The sequence below is a fragment of the Centroberyx affinis genome, unplaced genomic scaffold (genome assembly GCF_046629955.1).
Source record: "Centroberyx affinis isolate AG114_WGS23_722 - 3 ecotype Tasmania unplaced genomic scaffold, CSIRO-AGI_Caff_v1 ptg008169l_1, whole genome shotgun sequence".
NCBI lineage: Eukaryota > Metazoa > Chordata > Actinopteri > Beryciformes > Berycidae > Centroberyx > Centroberyx affinis.
Window position 1 is genome coordinate 18,760 of NW_027284066.1, and position 23,060 is coordinate 41,819.

Genomic DNA, 23,060 nt, shown 5'->3' on the forward strand with positions numbered 1-23,060 from the left:
CGCAAGGCCCAAAGTGTCACGGAAAGGCTTAATGGAGAAGCTAAATAACTACGAAAATCGAATAGCTAATAGGAAAAGGAAAAGCAGCGGGGAAATGGAAATGCAAATGGGAAAGGAAATTGCCCTTTTAAATGCCTGATTAAAATCTGTATTCTTAATTCAATTTGTGAATCCAGTTATTTATTTCTCTTTTTAAACTGCATTTTCAAATAGATTTTTAAATTCCATTATTTATTTATGAATTCATTCATGTATTTTTAAATGATGTACTTATTGACTGTTTTATGGTTGTTTTTGTAAATCCCTTTTTAATTTGAACTATTTATTGATGGATTCATATTTCATTTGTAAATTCTTTTTATAATTCCTCTTTTTATTGCCCATCAAAATATCAAATAATGAATTACTTTGTAATTTAGTCTATTTATTCATAGATTAATAAATTAATTTGTAAACAAATGTATTAATGCCTATCTTTATTGTACAATTAGTTATTAATTAATGAAATGCTTTATTACTATTTCCGTGACACTTGTGGTCCTCCATACTCTTCTACTTCAAAATATCTAAAGAAATTAGGCCTTGTGCATTTCAATTCACTCTGTTTTTGTAGCCTCCTTACCTTTCGTGTGCTGGAGTATCCTCTGGAGTAGAACTGGATATTTGGTGATCCTCTGGGTGACCAATAGAACACACTCTGGAATGCTGAGCCTCCGCACAATACTGCTGCTCATCATCCTCTGCGAAAACACAAAAGGTACAAACAAACACACACTTTAAGCGGAAAGGCCGAAACAAGAACTCACAAAATCTGCTTTCCATGAACGAATACTTGGACGTTTTTTTTTGCGACAATCGACAATCACAAAACATCTATCGGGAGATTCTTTGTTTCCTTAAAGTATATTTGATATATACAGAGGATATCAACAGTGTAATCAGTCCTGACCTTGATGAAAGCCTGGAAGCGTTTGTCCTTGGCGTGTAGCTCTTTGTAGAGGTTGACAGCTTCGTTGTGGCGACTGCAGAACTTCCCGTAAACTTTCTTCATGCGCTCGGCATTGCAGCCAGAAAACTGAATATAACAATAGAATAATAGAGCAAAATGTTATTATAGTTGCTGTAAACCAGGAGTAATCTTTAAAGATAAAAAAAAAAAAAATCATGATTGTCATAATAGTGATAACTGAATGACTTATACACTGTATTTTGACGATTAGGGCTTATTTTTATGGTTGCCTTGAAAGCACTTTGATGAACTCCATTTTTAATAACTCTAAGCCATTTTTAGCCAATTCTCTCGTCTTCCTCACCTGATTGACAAGGACGTCGCCAATGATGCGGATGAGGAAGCTGTTGTCGTTCCGCCCCTCAGTCAATGAGGCTCTCTTTCGCTCCAGGAGGAGGGTGAGGAAGTGTGTGTGTGTCTCCAACAGGTCGTCTAGCATGGGGAAAACCTAGAGGAGAAAAGTGAAAATGAAGCAGATCTTAGTGTGAGTGTGTGTGTATATTAGAGTTAGACTGTTACATAGCTTGTCAATACAGTATATCTTTTATTAACAATGGGATCTGGTCCAGTCGGGGTGATCCATTTCTGATATGATGGATATGATGCAGTTTGACTGATTACATATTTACTGTAGAATAGATCAATACTAGACTGGTTGTCTACGGGAAGCCCTTAAAGCAATATTCCACTTCACCGAGATCAGATGCAGCTGGACGCATTTGGATTTTTACTTCCCATTCATTTGAATGGGTCCATGAAAATAGCCTGAAAACTGACATTTAACACATTGGTGAACAGATTCAACAACAGATCCCACTACTGTGATTTTCAATTGACTGTGGGTCCAACATTTTATAACACAATTTTGCTAAATAGCATTTTTATTGATAGAAGAGAACATAGCGTAGGGATACCATTTAGGGGAGATAGTTCCTGTTTGGGAGACCGGATCTACTTTAATTTTTAAATACTAATTCAAGTGTAAACCAAGAATATAAATGCAAAATGATGGACCCAGGACTGCTTTATTGTTTTAAAAGCAGGATCTGTTGTTGAATCTGTTCACCAACGTGTTAAATGTAGTTTTCAGTCTATTTTCTCATTCAAATGAATGGGAAGTAAAAGTCTGAATGCTACAAACTCATCCAGCTGCATCTGATCTTGGTTATTAATTTATATTCTGGTTTTCATGGCGGTCAAGTGCCAAATAACCCCCATGTTAAAACTAAGTGGAATATTGCTTTAACATGAATTTACTCTAATGGCACATATTGATCAGATTCCAAGCAGGAGATTGCTGAGCACGCTATTTACCTTGTCCAGAGTATGAGTGTCCATCTGCAGCTCTTTCTGAATGCCTTTATAGTAAACTTCAGCCATTATCCTCAACGTCCTCACATGGTGGAACTCTGTCTGGTACAACTCTATGGGAGGGGAGAGAGACAGAGAGAGAGAGAGAGAGAGACTATTACAAATATACTTTCTATTATTGTGGGATTCACGGATTGCAGAGGTTTCCACACCTCTGCTGTCTAGTTTCTAACTTTCTAACAACAACTATAATACTTATGATATATATATATATTTTTTTTACCATAGATGACATCTTGTCTCTTGATTTCGTCTTTCTTGAGCATCTTCAGGAACTTCTTGTCCATCGTGGCGCTCCAAGAATCGGCCTCTAAATCTTTCCCCTCACACTCGAACTCGCCCATCAACTGACTGTCCATCATCTCTGTGCCTTTAAACACACACATGCACATACATGTCACATACATATACTTATTTTTACATTGTGTGTGTGTGTGTGTGGTTGATCCTACCTTCATCGGTGAGCGACTCAGTGGAGGCGTTGACTTTGCTTCCCTGATGAAGAGAGTCAGTGGACTGGGACAGAAACTTCAGGCCTTTCAGAGGGACTTCATCTAACCTACAGGGAACAAACCCATCCAAAAGGTTTCATTGATTGGTTCAAGTAACCACACTCTACAGTATGTGCTTGCTTTTCCTACCATTTCATATTCTTCAAAAGGAAGAGTCATTTTCAACAACTCTATAAGTGGAGTTTGAGGAAACGTTAGAGTAGTTGATGGTGTGTATAGCTGATAATTTGTGCCAATATTTGGTATCTCTCTCTGATAGATAAATTCCTCATACTCTATTCTATATAGATTGCAAACTATTGGTTTATGAACTGGATCTGGATTTGGATTTGGATTTGTGTATTGTGTCTTGTGCTTAGGGGGCTGTGTTTGTATGTTTGTATATTTGCTGTTTTTTTTTTTTCCATTGTGCAATATCTCCTGGAGCGTTATTTGTGGGAGGTTTATGTTTATGTTTGGATGATGTTTATGTTTTTTGTTTATGTTTATATTCATGTTTGGATGATATCTATGTATTGTGCTGTTAGATGATGGTGGGTTAACATGTTAATGTGTCTGAATAATTCCATGAGGGATGGGTCATGTAAATGGCCAGACATGAAAGTAAAATTTTCATTCATTCATTCGTTCGTTCATTCAAAAAATATTCATTCGGTATCTTTAAATTTTGAAGCCAGAAAAATACGAATTGTATTCTTGTCAGGGTGGAAAAGCCTCTGAAACAGCATTTAGACCATCATAGGACACTAAAACTTTCCATTGAAAATATATATATATTTTTTGGGGTTACCAGCTCCTTAAGGCAGGGTGACCCACCACACCTATTCAATAATGGAGATTCTAATATGTATTACTGCCTTTAAATGAAGAATTAATATATAGAAAACATTACGGAGCAATTGAACGAATAAAGAAATGTGTAAAAAAAAAAGACATTTCAGGACCTCCATCATATCTGAGGCAGATAACTCTTGTATTTAATAAAAGGCGTCTCTCACCCTGCTATGTTACTGGTGGAGATGCTCTTGGCCAGGTTGCTGTGTGTGTTGAAAGACAGAATGCTGGGGTTTCTCCGCGGAAACACCAGGGAGACCTGGTCCTCCGGGCTGGTGAGCACGGACCAGCGTTCCCGTGACGACGACGACGATGACGAGGATACCGACGATGCTGAAGACGTAGCTGGTGATGGACATGAACAGAAAATGCGCCTTAAGATCAGAAAACAGAACTGTGAACTTTTAACATAAAATATGCAGATGTGGCTGTTGGGGCTTCTTCAGTGTTATTCCTAGTTTAGGAAATATTACATTTTTTTTTTTTCATTTTTCCTTTACTTAATCAGGTAGTCTCATAGTCACAAAATTTACAAAGAAAAAACACTGTATCATTCAGTCAAGCCTAAAAACCAAATAACATACATTCTAAAAAGCAATTACAAACATCATACAAAATGTGAGATATTGCTTTAAAATCTTTGAGGAAGGCAAGAAATTTTGGCAGCATTTTCCATTACGGTACACAAATTACAGAGTAATTGCTGTGTAATTACAGAGAAATTATAAAGATGTAACTGGTAATTTCTGGTAATAATGAGTAACTATTTGTAATTATAATTTGTAATTTGTGGGTTAAATGCTGGTAATTTCTGGTGATAACAAGTAAGCAAATGTTTCCAAAGTATTACATAGTAATTATTCAGTAATGATTGCACAACTTGATACTCGTTATCGCCAGAAATGACCAGCATTTAACTGAGAAATTATACATTATAACTACAAATTGTTATTTGTTATTACCAGAAATTACCAGTTACTTTCTGATAATTTCTATGTAAATACACAGTAATTACTCTGTAATTTGTTTATGGTTTGTTTGTGGTCAGTGTAAAACTGAATGTGTGGTCTTACATTTACAACTGAATTTAAGAGAACAGGTTGATTAATTCTGAATTGCTAATTCCCCATGGGAATCATTCAAGTTCCATTGAATTAAATCAAATCAAATCTGCTTGTTAGTTTGTGTTTGTTCTTACATTTACTCCTCAAGTTGACAGCTGACCCAGGAACAGCCTCTGGCACCAACGACTGCTGCTGGAAACAAACACACGACATTATTAAAAAGGGAGCTATCACTCAAATGAAGACCTTACATACTGTATGTTATTCTATATGTTATTATAAGGGCTGGGAACAACAAAAAATCTTGTGAACAGGTGTGTGTGTGTGTGTGTGTGTGTGTTCTTGTACCTCTGTCATTATGGGGACCAAATGTCCTCACAAGGATAGAAAGATGAGCAAAGTCCTCCAAGTATAGAAATACAAATGTGTGTGTATGTGTGCACTCCTGGTACTGTAAGGTACATTGGATAAAAGGTGCCCACTAAATGCTACAGGGTTCCTACACATTTTCAATTAAAAAATTCCATACTTTTTCCAGACCTTGATTTGTTTTGAAGATTTTGTCTGGTGTTCAATATGATTTACGCAGATAGACATCTTGCCCCTGCTAACTAGGTCATATCACTGTATAGATGAAGATTGTTCTTCACAGTGACAAATATCAGAATATGTGAGATGATTGGCAGGGTTCCTACACGGTTTCCATTTTAAAATTCCATATTTTTCCCAGACCCTATGTTCTTGACCGGATTTGATTTTGGTGGGTATTTGATATAATGCATGCTGACAGCGGCTGGGTAATAAGAGCGTCCCTCTATCTGAACATTATTCTTCACATCAACAAAAACCGTGGACTCAAAGTGGCTCTACAACAACATAAAAGCTAGAATTATGTGTGTATCGGACCTGAACCGCGACATTTTCCATACTTTTCCAGACATTTTTTCAAATTCCCAAACTATTCAAGACCTGGAAATGATCAAATTCATTTTTAATACTTTTTCCAGACTTTCCAGACCTGCGTAGGAACCCTGATGCTAATGCTAATGTCATGTCATGTCATGTGATCCAGACCTACCTTCATTTTGCTCTTGGTGCAGACAGCCAGACTCTCTCTGCAGCTCTTATGGACATGGCCACCACAGTCTGCAAACAGTCAACACGCATTGATCATCAGAAGCATACCTTCTAATCTTAATTCTTAATTTAAAGCTGCAATATGCAACTCTTTTGACTAGAGAAATAAATGGGATATATTATACATTATCAGTCATTATCAGACAACAACTATGGAGGAAAGCAGTATAGGGACAAGAAAGAACAGCTCAAAAACGTTCAAAACCGCGGTGAACGTAATTCCGTTCTCTGTCTCTGTGCATCAGACAAGAGGTTGTTCTCTATAGCACCAGTGGTCTAGCAGCTATGTCAGTGTCACACACACACACACACACACACAGGGTGATGCAATAGCCTGCAAGACCGACGGAGAGGATAGCTGGCCAGCAGAAGGCCACCCGTCTCATCCATGTCGCATTTTTCTTTATTTTTTTTACTATTTTCCACATTTTAGAATAACAGTAAAGACATCAAAACTATGAAACGACACAAATGGAATTATGCAGTGACCAAAAAAAGTGTTAAACAAATCCAAACTATCTTATATTTTAGATTCTTTGCCTTGATGGAAAGGCAAAGGCTTTGGAAAGAAATCCATACATAGGATCAACTTCACGATTTATATTTGTCTAAGAAATACATTTCAAGCATTTTAAGCGTAAGCCTTTAAAATGGATTTAAGGGAATGAAAAACATAGTACATTCAATCAGGTGGGTCCAAACTTTTGACAAATTCTGTACAGTAATTTGTTAAACAGATATATAGGGTTTATGGCTTGTTACTGATATTTATCTGAATTTGATACCATCGATCCTTCTACGCACTACCTTTCTTCTATAAAAGTCCAGTGTATGTATATATATATCTATATATATAGATATATATAGCTTTCAGGTCATTTTAGATTCTGAAAGGTCCCTGAAGACTCATGGGAATCGACATCATTTCCCCTTTCCCTGCAAGACAAGACAACAAGACAAGTTCCCTCTGGCCGGTGACTCCATATCATGCACTGCACAATGCGTTCTGCGTGTTTTTAGGGTGGATTGCTGTGATCGTGATTGTGAAAACTGCTGTATGACTGTATGACTGTATGACTGTATGACTGCAGACAGACAGCGACAGCATCATTTCCTGCCTCTTCAGACCAACAACTTCCTGTTAAGTTATTCTCAGGGATTTCTCTACTGATAAACGGCAGTGGTGGAAGAAGTCCTCTGATCCTTTACTTAAGTAAAAGTACCAATACAGCAATGTAAAAATACTCCATTACAAGTAAAAGTCCTGCATGAAAAATCCTACTTCAGTAAAAGTACATAAGTATTAGCAGCAAAATGTAGTTAAAGTATTAAAGTAAAAGTAGTGGTTTGGTCCCTCTGGCTGATATTTTATTATATATGACATCATTAGATTATTAATACTGAAGCATCAGTGTGTAAGCAGCATGTTACTGTTGTAGCTGCTGGAGTTGGAGCTAGTTTGAACTACTTTATATACAGTTAGCTAGTTTAGTCCAGTGGTTCCCAACCTAGGGGTCGGGCCCCTCCAAAGGGTCACCAGATAAATCTGAGGGGTCGTGAGATGAGTAATGGGAGAGGAAAGAAGAAAAAACAAAGTTCTGATACACAAATCTGTTTTCAGTTTTTGGACTTTTTCTCTAATCTTTGATTTTTGCTGAAATATTGGATCATTTGAACATTTATTGAAATGAAACCATGTGAGGTTTAGAGGGAAAAATCACTGTTTGGTGGAGCTGTTAACAACTCATAGACATCTGAAATGTGACCCGACTACACACTGCTTTTTGGAAGACGTCAAAAGCCAAAAAGGTTGGAAACCACTGGTTTCATCTTTAACAATGTGTTGTATTTTAAAAGCTTGTTATATTATCCATTGTGTCAAATCTCTATCTGAAAAGTAACTAAAGCTGTCAAATAAATGTAGAAAGTACAATATTTCCCTCTGAAATGCAGTGGAGTGGAAGTATAAAGTAGCATCAAATGGAAATACTCAAGTACAAGTATCTCAAAATTGTATTTAAGTACAGTACTTGAGTAAATGTACTTAGTTACTTTCCACCACTGATAAACGTGATCATGTTGATGCTGAAAAGTTCTGTTGATCTTGTTAAAATGCTGCTGTGTGGTCATTAAGATGACTTCCTGTACGTTTTTAGGTCAAATGTAAACAAAAAGCATACTTAAGATACTTTCTCACCAGATTATATCAAGTTATGTCTCTCCATGAGGCAAAGAAATTGCTCCATCATGGCTGTAATTTAGACAGAAAATGATGTATGACGTTGATGATTAGTCTGACTCATGATGAATATCCTTGTGATACAGTATAAATGCACACCTTGGGTGTTGCCAATTAGGAAATGGGGCTCTGACATCATCCATTCAAATTTTCCAAAAATCCAAAAACACTCATGGAAAAAACCTAATCTCAATAAAGCAGAAATACCTTTGAAAGGATATAAAATGAGAAAAAGTAATGGATTTCTAGTAAGTAGTTTCTTAAAGTTGCTTGTGGCCTGCTGCTATTAGATAAAAAAAATGTATCTCCAAAAAAAGTCAGATGTGGAGTTGTGAGGATTTCACACTCAAGTCAAATCAAGGCTAAGTTCATTCTAATCAAGGAATGAACGAGAAGCCCAGAGATAAAGACGAAGTGGGGACGAGGGGAAGTGAGAGAGATAAATCCTAATGAAAACAGAAGAGAGATTACTTCATGTGGACAAGACGGGGACAGGCCGCAGAGGAGGAAGGAGAGAGGGGGAGGAAGAGGAGGAGGAAGGGAGGAGGAGGAGGGAAAGAATAACACCAAAGAGGAAGGAAGGCAGGAGGAGAGTGGGGAACATGAAGCGGAGAAAGAAGAAACTAAGAGATTTAGTGTGCCAGAAAGCTCTTTAGGCATTGAGAGATTCCTGGGTTTGGAGGAAGAGGGGGGAGAAGGAAGAAAAGAGAGGAGAAGAAAGGAGGAGAAGAAGTCTATCTTACTGTTACAGAGGAAGGCCTCCTTGGTGCCGAGGGGTTTGGCGCACTGCTGGCAGGCCGAGGAAGAGGAAGGATTCACCGGCGTGAAGAGATGACCGTTCACCATCTTCCGCTCTCTCTCTTTACTCTCTCGCTCCTTCTCTCCTCTCCTCTCCTTGTCCTTCTCCTGGAAAGATAAAAAAGAGAGAGAGAAGATTGGCTTAACATCGAACTTCAGTCCAGTCTCTACAAATCAGTAATCCCTTAAAATCACCTTACATTTTTGGGCCTCAATATTTTGCTCAAATCTAAAGTAAGTTATTCTCTCCATTTCTGAGATTTCCTGTATCGTTACTTTCCATCTTTGAACTGATGGACTTGAGTTATTCTCTCCATCTCAGAAATGGAGAGAATATCTTATAGAGTTAGAAAGAAGAGGAGACAGAGTATAAAAGACATTGGTGAGAAGTGGATGAGATATGAGGCCATCAATTCATTTATGAAATTACTTAAAACTCAGATTAACAAAAGAATTTACAAAAGGACAGAGGCAGATCTTGGGAAAACAAATAATCATATAGACATACTCAGTGAACACATCTTAGACATCATGTACATCTTAGACATTATGTATGTACATATAAATATTTGTGTGCATACTGTGTATATATGTATGTATGTGTATATATGGATGAATATGTAATTACTGATGTTTTTTTTGTTTTTTTTTGCTTTCCTTCTGTTTGTATCACCGGGTGTATAAAATACAAAAAATGAAAAAAAAATAAAATAAAATAAAAAAATAAAAAAATAATAATAATTGCAAGGACATGAAAATATACTGGACATTTTGTGGTTGTACTGATTTGTGAATTAATTGCAATAAAAGTATGAAAAAAAAAATGAAAAAAAACCTAAAGAAAGTAATTGTCAAAGACATTTCTTTCCTTTCCTGAATCAAACGTTGAAACTTTGACAAGTAATCTCACGTTTCCCTCCAGGTTTAAGCTGTTTGGGTCAAGTCCAGGAAGTCACCTGACTGAAATTCTCACATGGGTGATGCTTGAGTTCAGAAATATTGTTAACGCTTTATATTTCTGGGTCCACAATTTCCTAATTATTTCCTAGAAAGGAACTGTTCATTTCTTAGGAAGATTCCTGGAAATTATAGGGAACATAGAGAAAGAGTTCAAGGGTAGTTGGTAGTTAAGTTCCTCCAATTTCTTCTGTTGTTTCCAAGACAGAACCATGAAATTACCTAGAAGTTATATAGACATTTTTAAATTAACTAAAATTAAGAATTCAATAAATATGATGATAATTGACCTCTGCCTAATACTTGTCCAATAAATAATTTATGGTTTTGCAGTTCTTTCCAGGTGATTCTTTTCGAAATTGACAGTATCTTATCCACTCCACCAAACTACTGACATGGTTCTTTCCAGGAAAGAAATTAACAGTTCCTTTCTAGGAAACTTTTACGAAATTAAAATAAAGCGTTACCGAAATATTGTTAAAAAGAAATGTTATTAGCTTTTAAGTTCATCATTCGCAAAACAATTTGAAATTTGTGGATTTCATCGGGCACTGGCTCACCGAAGCTCTTACGTCTCCGGCAAATTTGGAAAGGACACGCCAGGCTCAAGTGATCAAGTCCAAGTCCAACACTTCACTTCCACTTATCCATTATAGTGAGGTGTATGTGTAAGATCATTGTTTTATTTGCGATTATCAGGGATTTGGCGTACGGAATAGTTGCACTGCAACTCTATGAACAAATACCAAGATCAAGCATCCAGCATCCAGCCTGTGATCTACAGTACCTTATGACCCCAACATTACTCAAACCTTAATTACTAGGCCAAAAGTGGCAGAAGCAGGAGCAGTTTTTCAAAAGTTGAAGCTTGTTGAAGTACTGGTAACTACCTTACTTCCTTTAAGCACTGGCAACTACCTTACTTCCTTTAAGCACTGGTAACTACCTTACTTCCTTTAAGTACTGCCAACCACCTTACTTCCTTTAAGTACTGCCAACTACCTTACTTCCTTTAAGCACTGCCAACTACCTTACTTCCTTTAAGTACTGGTAACTACCTTACTTCCTTTAAGCACTGCCAACTACCTTACTTCCTGTAAGTACTGCCAACCTTACTTCCTTTAAGTACTGCCAACTACCTTACTTCCTTTAAGTACTGCCAACTACCTTACTTCCTTTAAGTACTGCCAACCTTACTTCCTTTAAGTACTGCCAACTACCTTACTTCCTTTAAGTACTGCCAACCTTACTTCCTTTAAGTACTGCCAACTACCTCACTTCCTTTAAGCACTGGCAACTACCTTACTTCCTTTAAGTACTGCCAACCTTACTTCCTTTAAGTACTGCCAACCTTACTTCCTTTAAGCACTGGCAACTACCTTCCTTTAAGCACTGGCGACTACCTTACTTCCTTTATTATTTGCATAAGAAGCAGAGACACTCAAGACTAATGTTGATTAGACTTATTTTAACTTATTTAAACTTCTAATTCCGTATGATCTTTTTTATGTTTTTTTATTTTTTTTTATTTTGCCCACTTTTAACCTTTCATCTTTTTGTATTTCTCTATCTCTAACCACATTACCATTCTTATTTGTGCCCATTTCAAAGCACTTCTAAACTAAACTCTGCTTTTAGATTAGTGCTACACTGTATAAATAATATAAAATATTATTCTTATTCTTATTAATAACTAGTCAGGCAGGAGAGGGACATAATAATGCCCAACTTTGAACCACAGCATTTTGGGAAAACAGATCAGAATTGTATTTTACTGTTGAGAATTGCTTTCTATTTTTGTATACTACTGAATAGCCTACTGAGTCCTACTTCCAGCCTAGAATAGAATAGAGTGAGACCAAAATAGTACATACCGCGGTTAATTAATTAAATACAAAAATACAAAATACAAAAAAATACAGTGTGAGCTATAATCCAGTCAATGCAGGAAGTAGTCATTTCCCATAAGTAAGGCTACTGCAGCGTCATACTGCACCGCCGCTGTCTGATTTGCTGTAAACACGAGCATATTATGGTTCCGTTGCCTAGATACAGTCGGAACATCGACGTGGACGGAAAGTATCTTCACTATGAATTTGTGTTGAGTGTATACGTAAAGTGGGTCAGAGTTATGAGGCCTTAAAATAGCCGTGAAGCTTCCAGTGTTGCGAAAATGAATGAGAAGTTATACAGAAAAACCTTGAACACACATAGCGGTGATTCAAACCTCCCACCATCTTCCCACCGGCTCTCTCTGAACACACACACACACCGTGAACATTTTACCGTACTCTTCCCCTCCAAGAGGAATTACTTGACATGATTCAGCTTTTTGTTCACTTTTCAACTGGTGGAAGAGGAAGGATCTGATGATGCTGATGCTGATGATCTGATGAGGAAACTTGACTTCACAGGCAATATACTGTTATCTGTTGAATATGCGTGTAGAAATATTGAGGATGGAAAAAACACCTGAAAATGTTCCAAAACCACACACGTTTGTATATGTTCCACATATTGCCCGTGTGATGTCATGTGTTTAATGGGTTTAATGAGTCATCGTCATCGTTCTCGCTACTACCGCCAGCATCATCCTCATCATCCTCATCATCACCACGTAATCACCATCGTCACTATCATCTAGGGATGGGACGATATATCGAAATTCAATATATCGCAATATGGAAAAATGTGACAAAACATTTTATTCCACTGTAATCACAAATGAGACGCTTGCCCATCACAATTTCACAAGCTCTCCATCCAAATTACATTATTTGCACTTTGTAATGACATTTTGAAATAGTTGTATAATAGTTAAAATCACCATTGTATGTTGCACTGCAAATGCTGAGCTGCACATCATCCACACACACACAAACTCACATCATCATCATCATCGCCATCTTCCTCCTACCTCATCCAATCTGGTGTCTCCTCTCCACTTCACGGAGCGACTGAACCTCTTACACAGCATGGCCGACTTCAGCTCATCCGTCTCACCGTCTCTCTCCCATCTGTCTCTCTCTATCGTCCCTCCTGTCTTTCTGTCTCGCTGTCTCTCCCTCTTTCTATTGCTCTCCCTCTGGATACTCTAAAACCCTGTCTGTGTGGGCCTGTCTGTCTCTCTCTCTCTCTCTCTCTCTGTCTGTCTGTCTGCTGTCGCTTTGACGGACTGTCACTGTGTACATGCAACTGCTTGTCTGTCTGCTTTGAAATCAGGAAGTGAGCTAGCTAACATCTGTATGCACACACACACACACACACACACACACACCGCAGCACTGTATTGGTTCCTCTTTCTCTGCACCGTCTGTCATCAGTTTCCGGCTGAAATTTTGCAGCTCCGAAAAGCCGCTGTTTCCGGGATATGCCCGAAAAACCTATTAATTTTCCCCATTGACAGCAATGCTATTTTTAAAAAATGATGTCTATGTCTATGGATGTTAAAACATCTCTGTACCCGGAGAATAACACTCACTTCTAATGTAGTGCCCAGTAAGTTATAAAGTGCATTTGGCATCAGAGGAACTGATATCGTTGATGTCATTGCAGGAGGAGAGAACTAAACCACAGAGAGTTTATGCTTCCTGTTATAATCTGCTGCTGATGAGGCAATCTACCCTGCTGTGTTTGTGTTTAAATGTGCAAAGCCTTTATATTCTCATATCTCATTCTCATACTGAACCACACAGCATTCTCTCCTGTGTGGTTCAGTATGAGAATGAGATATGAGAATATAAAGGCTTTGCAGTTGTGCCACAACTCCCTGGAACGACATCTAGCACCATAATGGAGGTTCACTAGAGCAGTGGTTCTCAAAGTGGGGTCCGGGGACACCCAGGGGTCCTTGAGGGGGTTCCAGGGGGTCCCCAGCAAAAAAAGGGAATCATTTATCTTCACTTTAATTCCATCCATAAGTAACACAATGACAGAATGTATGACTATTTTGGTCATGGGTTTCATACACTTTCTGTAATAAAACTTCTAAAAGCAAAAATCTTATCAGATGGGGGTCCATGGTCTAATTTGTGTCAGTTTAGGGGTCCTTGACGTGAAAAAGTTTGAGAACCACTGCACTAGAGAACTGGCAGTGTGCAAATAATGTCTACACCAGGCTAGAAAAAAATAAATACCTGAAAAAGCTTGTTGTGGTGTGGGTGTAGATCCATTCAGTGACGTTCTAAGTGAAAGTGAATAGTGTGACAAAGTAATTTCCAAATGTAGGTTACTGTGACACAGTCTCTGCTCCAAAACACTCTGAGTTGTGGCTTGTGAAGAGTCAGCTCAGTTAACCTGAACAAACTGTATTAGCTCGCTAACTAGCCGGCAGGCTAATTTAGCAAAGCAACCAATGTTAATGTTAATATGGCACTATACTCGCCACTGTTAAGTAATGTTAGCTGCTTAGTCAGGGCTGCCAACTTTGGTCAGCTGATATTTTCATGTCATGGGCCCGGTCTGTATACTCTGCGGGAGAGAATGAGCCAATCCACAGTCCGTCCTCACTGAGCCAATATGATCTCATCATCTAGGGAAAAAAATATCACGTGCTAGCCGATGTGTTTAACCTAGTCACTTTCCTCAGACAGAGAGATGGCAACCCTGTGTGTAAATGGTGTAAATCAGATGTGTTTATAACAAGACAGTGATGGTTAGCTGACCAGATACTATGGTCAGCTAGCTGACATTATCTAAACACAAAGTCGATCAGATGTATCAGCTGTGAAATGATCAGTTCCCAGTCAAAAACAGCACAGGAAATAACCATTGCCATGTCTATTCAGAAACACCTAACTCTTCTCAACAGTTGTTGCTAAGAGCTGAGGACCTCCAATATGGCCGCCAGAGGGTGCGTTATGTCACTGTTAACACGCACACAAAACCCAACAAACAAATACACAGAGAGACAAAGGGTTCGTCTCTCACCTTGCTCTTCTTGCTCATCTTGCTGCGGAGGTAGCTGAACGTCCTGCTGACTTTCGTCCCTCCTCTTCCCTCGGTGTCGCTCCGCAACGGGCCCGGCTCCTCCTCTGAAATACTGAGAAACACGGAGAGCGTTCGTGACGCCGTTTCTGCTTTCACGCGTCGGTTGGGAGGCAATCTCGGAACCCATCGTCTATCGGTCTGACGGCGATTAGACTCTGGGGGGCGACGGCCAATATTTCGGGGTTTCCGGTGTAGCCAGCGGACATCCGGGCCAAGACTTCCTCTTCCGTCTTCAGGTCATTGTCTACAGTCCAGTAAGCAACTTGAGACGCGAGAATGGAGTCGGAGTTGAGAGACGACGTCTACGACCGGATTAAAGTGGTACTTTTTGTAGGTGTTTTAGGTCCAGACGACATTTTGGCTGATCTCTATAAACAGATATCTGCATATGAGAAGTCGTCTCTCAACTCCGACTCCATTCTCGCGTCTCAAGTTGCTAATCGGACTGTAAACAATGACCGGCGCACGGAAGAGGAAGTCTTGGCCCGGATGTCCGCTGGCTACACCGGAAACCCCGAAATATTGGCCGTCGCCCCCCAGAGTCTAATCGTCGTCAGACCGATAGACGATGGGTTCCCAGATTGCAAGCATGACTAATGTTCAGCGTCATGAAAAAGACAGCCAATAGCAAACAACATAACCAACACCGTAAAGGGACGCAACAAGAGAAGTAAGGTCCACCAGAAACCCAGGACATCATCAGCATTGTCGGGTTCCTTTCTTACCTGTATTCTACTGACCCGGAAGCACTGGAGAATGAGCCCGCCCCTACAGGAAGCAAACAGGAAACAGACATCATCCGATCAGAGGCAAACACGATCACATTGCATGGCGATAATGTATAAGTGATGTCTGCAGGAGATAGAAGAAGCAGCATTTCACACACTATAATCAACGGTTAGCTATGCTGAGATGACAAGACAAGGGGTCAAACGTTATGTAGTCGGCTATAGCACCCCTAGCTGACGATGGGTTCTGTGCAGCTCAATGGGGAGAGCAAGGCACTAACACTGCCAGGGTCAGGGGTTCAATTCCCTGTGGGGCACAATGGGTAGAGCGGGGTACTAACGCTGCCTTTTAGCCACCCATCCATTTGTTATGAATGGAACAAGTACATTCCATGCAACGGTCTGGCAAATTTTTCATGTCATGTTGCGTAGATCATATGCATGCAAACCTCATCACTGGATCCATCACCTTAAATAAATTAACATTTCTATTTTGTTAGTTCTAATTACTTTTACTAGGTTTGAGTCCCACAAAAGTACGGAAGAGGATTAGGGCCACTTGTGAAAAATGTATTTGAGTTCAAATACACTGAACTGTGAACTGAGACTTAAATCTCAGAATTCTGACTTTGAACACAGACTTTAATCTCAGAATTCTGACTTTGAACTCAGACTTTAATCTCAGAATTTTGACTTTGAATTCTGACTTTACTCTCAGAATTCTGACTTTGAATTCTGACTTTACTCTCAGAATTCTGACTTTGAACTCAGACTTTACTCTCAGAATTCTGACTTTGAACTCAGACTTTAATCTCAGACTTTACTCTCAGAATTCTGACTTTGAACTCAGACTTTACTCTCAGAATTCTGACTTTACTCTCAGAATTCTGACTTTGAACTCAGACTTTACTCTCAGAATTCTGACTTTGAACTCAGACTTTACTCTCAGAATTCTGACTTTACTCTCAGAATTCTGACTTTGAACTCAGAATTTAATCTCAGAATTCTGACTTTGAACTCAGACTTTAATCTCAGAATTCTGACTTTGAACTCAGACTTTAATCTCAGAATTCTGACTTTTTTCTCAGATTTCTGACATTATTCTCAGAATTCTGACTTTAAACTCAGAACTCATATAGATTTTTCACATGTGGCCCTAATCCTCTTCCGTACAAAAGCCAATGTGCCCATCACTTTACCTTATCTTTGTACTTCCCAAACTCTCCCATGTATAAAACGTATTAGGTAAAGAAAAACGACTCATAATACACATCAAGTTTGCTAGAACTTAGCAGGGAGAATAGCTGTGTTTGGAACAGCGGCTACATTGGCTCAAGATGGATCTCGATGATTGGAAAATGGCAGCATGGACTTCAGAGCAGGTTGATATTCAATGATGGTGAATGGATGGATGAAGAGAGAGGATAGAGGGACAGAGAGATGGAGAGACTGACATGTAGAGCAGAAGGGCCTGTGTCCACTACACACTGAAAGGAAAAATCCACCATCGGATACTCTTACACTGCTATATATCACCAATCTGTGGTGTTCAGTACATTCCAGGAGTTATTTTGTATGGTGTAAATCGCTTTTTCTCTCAACCTGCCTCGCCTACTTCTACTTCAGCTACTGATTCCCAACATTTCCCAGAATGCCTTAAGGAAACGCCCAGAGGGGCGTGAGCTTGCTGCATTCAGCTGTTGGTTATATGCGTGCAGGAGGGGAGAGCAGTGGCAAAAAGCAGGAAAACATCAAGAACTTTACTTTCTTTTCCAGTCAAGAAAAAGTAAGAGTGGGGCGAGAATTACTGCAGCTACGCCCCTTACTCAAAACACAACATGCCTTGTGGCCGCATTGCATTCTGGTCTATTGAGGCTTCTGTCTGTGTAGAAATTGGTCTCTCTGCTTCTTCTACGATAGATTTCTCCCTGTATGATTGTTGAACGTCTCTTGGTGCAAAATGGCGGCTCTAGAAAGAAGCCCTCGCTCTTTGATTCTGAGACTGACACCAAAACCTGACGTTTACTGTTGATGTTTTAGACACCCGGCACATTTTCTGGTGTCAAACTCCATTGTGCTGGAAATATCTTGACGTGACAACAGTGTTAAAGTGTTTTAGGATGGGTTTTTCCTTTAACGAGTAGCCGGTTCAACTCACTGCTCTACTAGAAACACTATCCTTTATGTAATTCAGGAGCGGGTTTTGGAAGAAGCTTGGAAGCACAGCCATGCTGACCAGCAGACTACTTGTGGTTTGGAGGCTGGAAGTGGGATGTAGGATGTTTTTCCGAAAAGTGCTATCCAATGAAACAACTCTCTCAACACTTTCAAAACAACCAAGATAACTGCATATGTATAGTCAATACAAATCTCGAGAGTGAAAACTACTGTCTTTAGTTGGTAACACTTTACAATAAGGGTACATTAATTAAGGGTTAGTTAATGCTTAATAAGCATTAACTAACCCTTAATTAACAGTTAACTAATGTGTCTGGTAATCATTTACTAATGGTGTTCATGTTAACTAAGGTATTAATTTATACATTATTTAATAGTCATATTAAATAATGTATAAATGAATACCTTAGTTAACATGAACACCATTAGTAAATTACACATTAGTTAACTGTTAATAAAGGGTTAGTTAATGCTTATTAAGCATTAACTAACCCTTAACTTAGTGTACCCTTATTGTTAAGTGTTACCCTTTAGTTTAGGTGTATTTTCATTGATTGTTAGAAAAATATATATATATATATACAAAAAAAAGACTATTGGAAATGCTGCATTGCTCGTTCCAAACCCATTCAGACTGCCTTTAGCAAGCCATCATCTGTTTATTCTTAATGCAGTTATGTAACTGAGCGTTAAAGTTATCTTTCCTAACTTGGTTTGGTTTTACTTATGTTGGATCGATCAGAGCGATGCTTGTAGCACAGCTGTTTGTTTAAAAAAAAAAAAAAAAGAATCACAAAAATGACAAAAATACTTAAGGTATTTGAAGGATTCAAAGGTATAACTGTTGTTAATATATAGGTCCAAAGAGGGGACTTCAATTTAGTGAAAAGGATCAACATAAAGTAGCACTCTGACACAGGTATCACATGTAGGTCAGCGGCAAAATGCAGGGGGGTTTGGAGGAAGGTCAGAGGTCAGTTACCAACTAGGTGATCGGGATAGGGCTGCTTCAGACCGAGAAACAAAATGGACAGGACAGTCACTCGTGTGGAATTCACACATTCCGGAATAGTCACTTGGTTGGTTCACTTAAGATGGCTGCCACAGAACCGTTTTTATCCAAGGAAATACATGTTTGTAGAGTGCAGAAGACTCAGAAAGCTGATGTGTGACCATGACAAAGGCATTTTATGGTTGAACTCATTGTATACACATGCAACTTGAAATTGCATAGTGGCCATCTTAGTTGTATGGAGGACCACAAGTGTCACGGAAATAGTAATAAAGCATTTCATTAATTAATAACTAATTGTACAATAAAAATAGGCATTAATAAATGTGTTTACAAACTAATTTATTAATCTATGCATAAATAGACTAAATTACAAAGTAATTCATTATTTGATATTTTAATGGGCAATAAAAAGAGGAATTATAAAAATAATTTACAAATTAAATATTAATCCATCAATAAATAGTTCAAATTAAAAAAGGGATTTAAAACCGTCAATAAGTACATCATTTAAAAATACATTAATGAATTCATAAATAAATAATGGAATTTAAAAATCTATTTGAAAATGCAGCTTAAAAAGAGAAATAAATAACTGGATTCACAAATTGAATTAAGGATACAGATTTTAATCAGGCATTTAAAAGGGCAATTTCCTTTCCAATTTGCATTTCCATTTCCCCGCTGCTTTTCCTTTTCCTATTAGCTATTCGATTTGCTTAGTCATTTAGCTTCTCCTTTTAGCCTCTCCATTTAGCCTTTCCGTGACACTTGTGGTCCTCCATAAGTTGTAGTGAGGGAGAAACTAATAACAAAATACACCAGGAAGTGCTTTTTCTATCCATTCTGATTCTACGGCTTCAGCAAGAGGCGACCACATTTTAGTGAGCGGCTGTGTGTTTTTTTTTTAGGCAACATTACAAAGTAAGGAACCAAAGGCACGCCAGGCATTCTGGGATTCGCAGTACTTACTCCCTCCCTCCTCTTCCTCATCACTGAAGGAGGAGCCAATAGAAAAGGAGCGTCTACTTTTGGGGAGGAGCGGGGAGAAACTGAGAGAGAAGCTGATTCGTCGCTTTGACCGAGGCCGTCCAGTCGCTGAAGGGCATCGGCAAGGTGAAGGGGTGGGAGGGGTGGGGGGTGGGGGGGGGGCAGCGGGATGAACGAGGAAATCGAAAAAGTTCATTTTTTTATTGTAACAGTTCACAAATAAATCTGAATTCAAAACTGCGGGAGGGAAAGGGGAAGGAAAAACAAAGAGGGATGAAGGGAACAGAATAGAACAAGCTCCGTAGAATGAATGGACGATGATTTAAAAAAGGAGATTCTGAAGATATGGCAGAAACTCACCGTCTGTTTCGCGGTGACTGATGGCGACCATGGAGATGGATTTGGTGAGGGTTTGGTGGTGGAACATGGAAGGACAGCCGGTTGCCATTGACAGGACCTGGTGAGAGCTCTAAAAAAAAAAAAAGACACACAGGGAAAAACACAAAATCAAGCCAGAGACGGGCACAAAACAAGCATACAAATCACTAAGGTATGGAGGACCACAAGTGTCACGGAAATAGTAATAAAGCATTTCATTAATTAATAACTAATTGTACAATAAAAATAGGCATTCATAAATTTGTTTACAAATTAATTTATTAATCTATGAATAAATGCTGCTTAGTCATTTAGCTTCTTGACACCTGTGGTCCTCCATACTAAGGATGATGGATGAAAGGATGATAGCGTACTGATTTTTGGACTGAAACTGCATTCAGACAATGTTTTGCACCGATATTCAATGTCTTTTAAATTTGACAATTTTCAACAAAAGTTTTACTGAAAGCCCTAAGTATCTTCCTTATATCAAATGCCGAATGCTTGCTGAGAATGTGGAAACCAATCAAAACATTAAATGTCATTAGAATCAGTTCAGGTTAAGGGCTTCCCATAGACCTTAAGCATAGTATTGATCAATTCTACAATAAGTATGTAATTAATCAAACTGCATCATATCCATCATATCAGAAGTGGACGACAGGGATTGGACCAGATCGGATTTTTAATAAAAGGACAATATCAGCTCGATGTATCAGCTGACTGATATATCGGTCCACCCAGAGCACATGCACACACACACACACACACACACACACACCCAACCTGACTATCGATGCTGCTTGCGTCTCCCTCTTGCTCCTCCTCGGTGAGAGAGACCAGTGAGCCTCCCCTCTCCTGGCTGTCCAGACGCGAGCCCCTCCCCACGGCCCTCTCCTCCCGATCGGACGCGCCCAGGCCGGGGCACGTGGCCCGGCCCGCTCCCCTCTCCACCTCCAGACCCTCCAGACTGTAGCTGTGTGGAAAGAGAGTGGGCAAAAGCGGAACTACAGTTAGACAAGTTTTATTAAAGTACTGTTATGAGGCTTTGTACCTGACCCATCTTCTATAGGCACTGATTATTATTTTCTGTCTATTGTACCACAACTACACCCAATTCAGCCCAGTTTGCCCCAACACATATACAAGTACATGATCAAGTTTTTATTTATTTATTTGGTAACACTTTACAATAAGGGTCACTAAGTTAATGCTTAATAAGGGTTAGTTAATTTACAGTTACCCTTAATTAACAGTTAACTAATGTTAACTAAGGTATTAATTTATACATGATTTAATAGTTAATAAAGATGACTATTAAATAATGTATAATATAGTACCTTAGTTAACATGAACTCTATTAGTAAATGATTACCAGACAGATTAGTTAACTGTTAATTAAGGGTTACTTAATGCTTATTAAGCATTAACTTAGTGACCCTTATTGTAAAGTTTTACCATTTATTTTAATTATGTCAAATGCTTTAGCAATAGCTTTCATGCTGCACCCCGCACTAAAACCAAACCTGGGGCGGTCAAAATAACCCCCGACCATGTTCCTTGCTATTGTAACTGGAGAAGAGGGTGAAGAGGGTTTGCGTTGTGTGCACCCTGTGCAAATACAGGCTTTAAAATTGAATTAAAAAAAAGGGAAGAAGAAAGCAGAAATATTGCCTCCATCCCTTGTTCACTGTCAGGGTGAGCTAAAACCACTCGCTGTCTGGGAACGTGTCGCAACGAAGAAAATGATGCAGAGGTTTTTGGTTATCTTTTCTTCTGATACGCGATATTTAAGTGTTTGGCATGATCAATCAAGTGCACCTAAATGAGCTTCAAATGTCAACTGAAGCTACATTAGTAAAAATGAGATAGAAGCACCTCAATATTATGAACAGAATTATTCAACTTATCCAGCAAGCAATGTATCCACTGTTGAGGCTGTGTAAGTGCAATGAGATGAAATTATATTACTCTGTTATACTGTTCTAAATCCGTCTGTGATAGATAAGCGAATAAGTTAATAAAGTAGTTCCAAAGTCTTGTCTTACCAGTTTGCATCAGTAATGACGATCACGATGCTGGTCATTGTGAACGGCAGCTATAGCTAATCCAGCACCGCTCTCTCTGCGATACTGTAGCCTGTGTCACACATATGACTATTGACTGTGGGAGGTCTTCCTCATTGTGCTCTGACTTCCTATACTGCGGTAGCTCATGTGCAAACACCACACGCAAACAGGCTTCAACCACAAAAAGCTCAAAGAGAGTATAACCAAGTCATAAAGCAAGCATGTGTTTACGTCTCTTCTTTATCGATCCCTTATCAATCGACAAGTGAAATATGTCGCAAAATTGGACTGGCGGTGCAGCAGTTGTGGCCTTTCCAAGTCTGAAATTTTGACCTTTAACTATAGCGCCCCCATCAGGCCGATCAGTCTACTTTTTAAACGACACAGTGCCAAAATGCGTCCTCCCTCCCAGTTTCATCAAAATTGCACCATAGGATATTATGTATGCGTTGAAAATTTTGATTAATTCAATTTCATTTTAGCACCCCCATTAGGCCAATCAGTGTAATTTGTAAGGATAGCTAGACGCATATAGCGAGTTTTCTGTCAATACGACTTAGGATGTAGGAGGTACAATTTTAACCCTTCATTATAGCGCCCTCATTAGGCCAATCGGTGTAATTAGCAAAGCTAGCTTGATGTGTGTTTCGTATCCAGTGGACTTATATTGTAGGAGTTAGGGCATTTCAAAGTTAGACATTTTGACCTTTAATTATAGCGCCCCCATCGGGCCAATTAGTGTATTTCTTTACTTGTTATCAACTGAGATATCCAGGGTTCCTACACATTTTCAAT

The 23,060-nt window shown here is 38.9% G+C and overlaps 1 protein-coding gene across 1 annotated transcript in view; it reads right to left on the reverse strand.

The window, feature by feature from the left end:
• LOC139640019 (A-kinase anchor protein 13-like) overlaps positions 1–23,060 on the reverse strand; it is a gene marked incomplete at its 5' end in the record, with an annotated part of 47,002 nt that overhangs the window by 17,204 nt on the left and 6,738 nt on the right. Inside the window, 15 exons of the mRNA XM_071514178.1 lie at positions 623–740; positions 950–1,075; positions 1,314–1,457; positions 2,324–2,433; positions 2,604–2,750; positions 2,833–2,939; positions 3,891–4,071; positions 4,925–4,982; positions 5,869–5,936; positions 8,910–9,072; positions 14,851–14,962; positions 15,636–15,678; positions 19,801–19,926; positions 20,179–20,287; positions 20,983–21,172. Of these exons, the coding sequence (XP_071370279.1) occupies positions 623–740; positions 950–1,075; positions 1,314–1,457; positions 2,324–2,433; positions 2,604–2,750; positions 2,833–2,939; positions 3,891–4,071; positions 4,925–4,982; positions 5,869–5,936; positions 8,910–9,072; positions 14,851–14,962; positions 15,636–15,678; positions 19,801–19,926; positions 20,179–20,287; positions 20,983–21,172 (1,802 nt within the window). The remainder of the gene's footprint in view (positions 1–622; positions 741–949; positions 1,076–1,313; positions 1,458–2,323; positions 2,434–2,603; positions 2,751–2,832; positions 2,940–3,890; positions 4,072–4,924; positions 4,983–5,868; positions 5,937–8,909; positions 9,073–14,850; positions 14,963–15,635; positions 15,679–19,800; positions 19,927–20,178; positions 20,288–20,982; positions 21,173–23,060) is intronic.